The sequence below is a fragment of the Tupaia chinensis genome, unplaced genomic scaffold (genome assembly GCF_000334495.1).
Source record: "Tupaia chinensis unplaced genomic scaffold, TupChi_1.0 Scaffold147500_1, whole genome shotgun sequence".
Lineage (NCBI taxonomy): Eukaryota > Metazoa > Chordata > Mammalia > Scandentia > Tupaiidae > Tupaia > Tupaia belangeri.
This window is the reverse complement of record NW_006207351.1, coordinates 558,507-565,711: the sequence shown is the minus strand read 5'-3', so window position 1 is coordinate 565,711 and position 7,205 is coordinate 558,507. Positions and strand designations below refer to the sequence as shown.

Genomic DNA, 7,205 nt, shown 5'->3' with positions numbered 1-7,205 from the left:
ACCCAGTGGCTTAAACTCACGCCAGGCACATGTGCGTGCGTGCCCAAGATCCCGAGAGGAGAATGGAGGAGAAGGGATTGTGGCATGGCCATCCCCCCCGGGAGGCGATTTCTCGCTTTCTGTCTCTCTGTCTGTCTCTGTCTTTCTGGCGAGCGCACGTGCCTGATAGAAAAATCTCTCCAAACAAAAGTAAGATAAATAAAATGCCGCAGACCCCCAACCGCAGGGTCGAGTTAGCTTTTCAGAGTGCTAAGGACCCAGCTGTAACTTGCATTTTCTGTTTCAGAAGAGACAGGCTTGGGAACACACTGCTACAAAACAGCTGCTACTGCCGATCATGTCACAGGTTTCCTAGGGTTTCACAAAACTCAATGTCTGCCCTCGCTGTCTGTGCCCTGGCCCGAGACTCCCAGGGCTCGGTGGGCTGCAGGGCCGCAGGGGAGCCCTGCCCTGGTGGCTGGCCGCGGGAGACCTGGGGCTGCGGAGTGCTGACCTCTGGTCTCCGCCCCTTCCCTCTGGTCAGAGCCTGGCGCATGTTGCCGCAGAGAGCCGGCTCCCTGGCATTTAGTTCCCAAACCCTGCTCACCCTCCCCGGCCCTTCCTCCTTCTCCTGTTTGGTTTGACGTGTCCTTTTGATTTTTGTGAGTCTCGCTTTTAAAGACCATCAGTGAGGAGTCACGCCACAGCTCAGCGCCTTCTCGTAGACAGGCTCCTCCCCACTACCGATTCCCAGTGTTTTATTCAAATACGGTAAGGTTTCCGTTTCCTCTCGGGTTCTCTTTTATGTAAGTAAACAAGTGAGGATAGCTAAATGCTTTCTACAATTTTCTCTCAGGTCAGTTAGCACAGGACAGTTCCAGCCTTGACACAGACCAGCTGTGTGGAAGGCAGGGCAGCATTCGAGAAGCCGGTTCTTCAAACCACAGTGTTCTCAGCGCTGTCGACAGCCGGGCCAGACCACAGAAGCCTACTTACTCAGCCCCTCGTGACGCTCCATCTCAGTCCTGGATCCTGGCTTTGGAAATAAAAGGGCAGCCCCAAGTAGGGAGCGGGGAGGGCGGCGCCGTGCTCCCCTGCTGTGGGCGTGGCGGCTCCTTCCTGCTCCTCGCTGCCCTTCCTCCTGGAGGTCGGCCTCTGCTCTCTGCCAGGCATCTTCCCCACACTGCCCCGGGGCACGGCCGCCCAAGGGAGTCCATTCTGGGACCGCCATGGGCACCAGAATTAAAGGCCTCCGCCAGCTCTGGACCGTGGGTGCACATGTGCCTGGCATGTTCAAGGAGGTCTCCAGACAGGGACCTGCTGTGTAGGGCCGCCTCACGGGCTGTTTTGTCACGGAGCCGCCAGCCAGCCCCCTCCATGGGCTCTGCACCCTCTGATTACTTGTGACCTAATGCGACACACACAGGCTTTGTACATAGCTGTGTCATTTCGAGAACCTAGTCTAGACAAGAAAGCCATGCTGTGTCCGACACGGAGGTGGCCACTGTGGGCCCAGCCACGTGGGACCCGCCGGCAGCAGCCTCATCTTCTCCGTCTGCATCGGCCGGCTCCATGGATGCAGGGCTCACAGCCCCGCAGGCTAGGCGGGCTGACTTCACTTCTGTTTGCCGGGGAGTGCAGGGTGGAGGACAGGAGAGAACTTGCTCGCACCAGCCAGTGAGATGGACTCTCCCGGATCTGAACAACCCATGCGCCTTCGCCTTGCCAGGTGTTTGCTTTTCACAAAAGACGTGAGTTAACGCAAACGAACCTGTGATTGGAACTTCTGGGAGCGCAGCAGAGTGGGGAAATTGTACGAGAGACCGGAGAGGTCAGGATGCGGTGGCCAAGGCCACACCTAAGCAGCCTGGCCCCGCCAGAGTGAGTGCGCTCTGCGTATTGCAGAGCTGAGGAGTACAGAGCAGCAGTTCCCAGCTTCTGTCATTCCCGCATCCCAGAGAAAAAGCTGGAGTCTCTGAACCGTAGGTTGTCTGGTTAGGGTCTGTTTACTCAGCGAAGCAGCGAGTGTGAGCAGGTGGGGATTGGAGTCAGCGGGGCGTATTCATTAGGGAAGGGATCCTGCCTTCTCTCTCACGTAAATCCCCCCATAGAAGCAAGTCACGTCCACTAAAGACTAAAGACGGACCACCCGTCACGCCGCCCTCCTCGCGAAGGCACTTACACGTCTCGGAAAGTAAACCATGGAGAGCGACTCAAACTCACGTTGCTAGGTGTCCCGCCACTTAAAATGGCCTCACGTCTTGATAATATTGTCTAATCCTTACCAACTTTTCCTTCTTTAAATTTGCCGAGGGCACGTACGCTCGCTGGAGAGAGACAGGCAGGCAGGAGGAAAGTGAGAGAGCCCCACCACGGAGTGTAGCCACATCACAAGCCTCCTCCACGTTCTCTCCTCTTGGGGTCTTGGACGTGCATGCGCATGCTCCCAGGTGTTCTCCACGCCGCTCGGTCTGGGAGTTGGAACCACGCAGTCGGCCAGAAGGGCCGACCTCACCAGCACTTTCACCACCGGGCCAAGGCTGGCCATAGCGCTTTTCAGGTTATGAGTTTTATGAGTATTTCAGATAAAACCAGAGCACCGAGGCCTGCAGGAGCCTCGCCTAGTCATCCAATAAGCGGCCAAGCTGGTCCCCAAAGTGGGGGCACACTTCCCGGCTGCCTGCTTCCAGGGGCCTGTCCCTGCTCGCCTGGTCGCCTTGTTCTCGCTTTTGTTTTTAAGGATTCCTGAGTGCAGTTTTGTTAGGCGAGAGAAAGGGTCGGAGGACCGGAGGACGCCCACAGCTGGGGGCCATGCAGGTTCTGAAGCTCGTGGGGGACTTCTGTTCATCCGCTGGCTTCGTTTGCGTCTTGTCTGAGAGCTCTCCAGAGGGATTGCCTCCTGTGACACCCTGTCATACTCCGGTGGGGTGGAACACCGGCTCGGTGCAGCCTTCCCTGACCGTCCTGATTCGGAGCCGACTCGGCCAGTGGTTCAGAACCGCAGCCTCTGGCCTCCTGCCGCACAGCCGAGTCAGCTCTTCCAGCCCCTCTTTGGTCCTGGCGGCCCCAGCTCGGGCACACCCTGGCCTGCTGCAGGTTCTCCTGAGACCCGCAGTGCTGGCCTGCCTGGGGTCCCGCTGTTTCTAGTCTTCCGGTGGCTTACCACCGTTCCGGCGCTCTGCCGATTCCCCGTCACGGCCTCGCGCCCTCCCGGGAGAGCTACTCCTGGGCAGCCCTCACCCTCCTGGACAGTGCCACCGTGAGGTGTGTCTGGTGCGTCTGCTGTTCGTTCTTTCCTTTATTGTTGTTATTATTATTATTATTACTGGAGAGACTTTTACTATAGGGCACGTGTGCCCTCTAGAGAGACAGGAAGTGAGAAAGCACCCCCAGGGGTGGCCACGCTGCAATCTCCTCTCCATTCTCCTCTTGGGATTTTGGCCATGCACACATCCGTGCCCGACGTGAGTTTAAGCTGCCAGGTCTGGGACTTGAACCACGGTCGACTACGTGGGAACCCAGCCATGTAACCATTATGCCCTCTGCTGGTCCTGTTTACCCCTTCTTCACTGCCTATTTTTGTCAATAATTTGATGGCTTTTGGGTGGAACCGCCATCTTCCAGTAATTCACCAAAATGATTTAAAGAGGAGAGGCACCTGATACGTGTTCTCTAGGCCTTTTCGAAAACATGGAGTGGTTCCTTTGGCGACATACATGCGAATCTACAAGAAAGGTGATAGTGTAGACATCAAGGGAATGGGTACTGTTCAAAAAGGAATGCCCCACAAATGTTACCATGGCAAGACTGGAAGGGTCTACAATGTTACCCAGCATGCTGCTGGCATTGTTGTGAACAAACAAGTTAAGGGCAAGGTTCTTGCCAAGAGAATCAATGTGCGTACTGAGCATATTAAGCATTCTAAGAGCAGAGATAGCTTCCTAAAACGTGTGAAGGAAAATGACCAGAAAAAGAAGGAAGCCAAAGAGAAAGGGACCTGGCTTCAACTGAGGCTTCAGCCTGCTCCACCTGGAGAAGCCACTGTGAGAACTGGAAAGGGGCCTGAGCTACTGGAACCCAGTCCCTATGAATTCATGGCATGATGGGTGTTAAAAATAATCTGTGGTCTATTAAAAAATATAAAAATTGATGCAATATTCTCTTTCATTAACTTCCTTAATACTGTTTAATAATTTCTTGCCTTTAAAAATCCTTGACTTTTTTGAGGACCAGCAGTTAGCGTAATGGCTATGTTGCTGGACTCCCATGTAGTCGACCGTGGTTCAAGTCCTGGACCTGGTGGCTTAAAACTCACGCTGGGCACTTGTGCATGCGTGCCCAAGATCTCGAGAGGAGAATGGAGGAGAAGGGATTGTGGTGTGGCCATCCTCCTGGGGGAAGATGTGATTTCTCGCTTTCTGTCTCTCTCTGTCTTTCCAGCGAGTGTATGTGCCCTATAGCAAAAACCTCTCCAAAAAAAAAAAAAATCCTCAACATTTTTAAAAGAATTATTTTATTTAACTTTTTTTATTTGCTTAATTTGACCAGAGAGGGGAGGAGGGAGAGAGAGAGAGAGAAAGAATGAGAAAGCAAGCCACCGGGTCCGGGACTCAAACCGCAGTCAGCCACATGGGAGTCCAGAGCCCTTAACCACCATGCCACCTGCCGGAGCCCAAATCCTCGACGTTTCATGTTTAGTAGCTCATGCTGTCATCACAGAGGCAAGCGGTCGCTCGGATCTCTGGGGAGTTTATCAGACCGGAGGTGGGTGGATTTAGGGCAGCGTGGGCAGTCGCGGCTGCACATCGGAAGCCGGGGTCCTGACGGAAGGACGCCGACGGCACAGTGGTGACGCGTGTCGTCACGTCACACAGAAGCCCCGCGAGGCCCTGCAGGTGGCAGCCAGCTTCCAGGTCTGAAGTGCTGAGAAACTGCACCGCACTCCGTGGGGTGGAGGGGTCGGTCCTTGCGTTTCCACAGTGGCCTGCAGAGGGCTCGAGGGTGTCACTGGGTGGGGCACGCTGAGACCCTGTGGCAGCACGGGAAGGGACTGTCTCCTGTCAGACCCTGGCGCAGCATATGGCATCAGTGTGGGAATGGCATTTTAAAGAAAAAGGCAAAGCGGATCCATCGTTCTTTTTATAAATTGCCCCTCACTAGACAGACAGGGAGGGAGACGGGCTGGGGCGTGGTCGGGCCACCGTCTCCGTTCCCCGTCCTGTTGGGATCTGGGGCACGGACACTCGGCGTGTTCCGAGCTGTGCAACCACAGCCAGCCTGCGGGGTCCCGCTCCCCGAGCCCTCGTCTGGGACGTCACCGGGAGGCCAGCCAGGAGTTACTACACGGACGTGTGGGGTGGATTAGACGGGAGTCGCACTGCCTCACAGAGCAGTAGCCGGGAACTCTGCCAGGTCCGCGGAGACGCCGGTGGCTCCCTCGCGCGTGCCAGCTCGTCACTGTGCCCTGTCTTTCCAGCACGCCATCCTGGCCTGGAAGTTCATACTTGCATTCGCCATCCCCGACAAGCCGCGGCACATCCAAGTGAAGCTGGCCCGGCTGGAGTTTGAGTCTCTGGAGGCGCTCAAGCAGCAGGTAAGCGCCGCCCGGGACAAACTGTCTCTAGCAGACAGACCGGCGTAATGCAGAGGGGCCGCGCCCCGCACTTGGCCCAGCCCGGGAGGGGCCAGTCTATGCAAACACAGGCCCAGCGCAGCCTGTCCCAGAACCAAGCAACGAGCGGGTTTAGAGATCTACACGAGGCAGACGGGAATGGCCGGGCGATAGTCCAGTCCCTTAAAGGACAGAGCTAGATTCTGCCAAAGAGCAAGGCAGAGGTTTCTGAGGATCACCCCGAGGCCGTCGCTGGGGCTCACTTCTGCCCTCCGCGGATGCATTGAGCAGGAACTGAGGGACAGGGTCCTGAAGAGACTTGCAGGGCGTGCCGAAGGGTGCGAGTGGGAGCGGAGGCAGCAAACGTCGCCCCAAAGAAGCTGCTTCCTGTTGATTTCCACGTTCCTCCAGAAACAGGGAGGGAGGGAGGGGCCGTGCTGCAGTACCGGCCGTGGTGAGTCTCTGCCTGTGGAGGGAGGAGGCAGGAGGCAGGAGGCAGAGGATTCCGTGGCCGGCCAGTAGCCTAGCGGATAAAGGATCCGTTCCCACCGGCCACCGCAGGTAGACTCCTGGACCCGGCTATTTGAAAACACTCCAGGAGCATGTGTGCGTGCCCCAAATCCTGACAGGTGGGAGGAATGGAGGAGAAGGCACGCAGGACCACCTTCCACTGGGGGTGCTTCCCCTCGTTTGTCAAACCCACACACCTTCTAGCAAATAAATAAATAAATAAATAAAAACAAGAAACCTCAGTGCCTGGCCTGTCCTAGCTGTTAAGTGGCCAGAGATTGACAGTAAGCCCAACAATAGAAATTGTTGCTTATGAATAATTATTATGTTTAAATTAAATTTGAGTTACTCATTTTCACCCTCCCCCCAGCCCCACCCTAGCACAGACCTCAAGCATGGTCCAGGTGCGCGCCCAAGGCAGACAGGTTCCGGGCCAGGTCCTGCCTCCTGCCCGCAGCCAGGGAGCCCCTCGCACCGCTGTCCTCTGTCTTGGTTTTATGAGACAGGAAGCGGGGTTGCAGGCCGGGGGCAGGCCTGGCCGTCTGTGTTCTGGCCCAGCGCGTCAGCCCGTCCAGCACTCCGAGATGAGAAGGGCCTGCGGCTCAGACCTGTCCAGGCCCCACTGTCTGCCTCCCGGCTCCCACTCACGTGCTGGTCCCTCCTGCCCCTCGGTCCCCACTGCTCAGCCTTGGCACTTTCAGAGGGTCTCAGCCTCCCCACGCACAGCTGCCCGGGCCTCTCGCTCACCCGCAGTGTGCTCTCTCCACAGCAGATGAAGCTGGTGGCCGAGAACCTGAAGGAGGAGCCATGGGAGGAGAAGGCGACCTGAGCCACCTGAGGGAGCCGCGGCAGGGGGCAGCCGGGGGCGGGGTCCTCCACCCCGGCTAGCCCAGCCGTCCCCGGCTCCCCAGCCCGCCCCGTCCAGGCTGCGCCCAGGCCCCACCCGGCCCTCCTGCTGCCACCTGCACCAGAGCCCCACCGCCTGCCTCCTCTGCGCCGCCACTCCCAAGCTCCAGGCCCGGACCACGGCCAGGGCAGCGAGTTTCTCAGGAGCATCCCAGGGGGCTTCCCGCCGGGCCTCCATGGCGGGTGTCGGGTGGACCAT

General features: G+C 57.4%; 1 protein-coding gene and 1 pseudogene across 2 annotated transcripts in view; both read left to right on the top strand.

Moving 5' to 3' along the window:
- ANO10 (anoctamin 10) overlaps positions 1-7,205 on the top strand; it is a 63,298-nt gene that overhangs the window by 54,480 nt on the left and 1,613 nt on the right. For both annotated transcript variants that reach the window (XM_006169761.3, XM_006169762.3), the window contains 2 exons: positions 5,456-5,572; positions 6,870-6,952. In XM_006169761.3, coding sequence (XP_006169823.1) covers positions 5,456-5,572; positions 6,870-6,929 — 177 coding nt within the window. In that variant the 3' untranslated portion in view covers positions 6,930-6,952. The remainder of the gene's footprint in view (positions 1-5,455; positions 5,573-6,869; positions 6,953-7,205) is intronic.
- Positions 3,630-4,093, top strand: LOC102495475 (60S ribosomal protein L21 pseudogene; annotated as a pseudogene).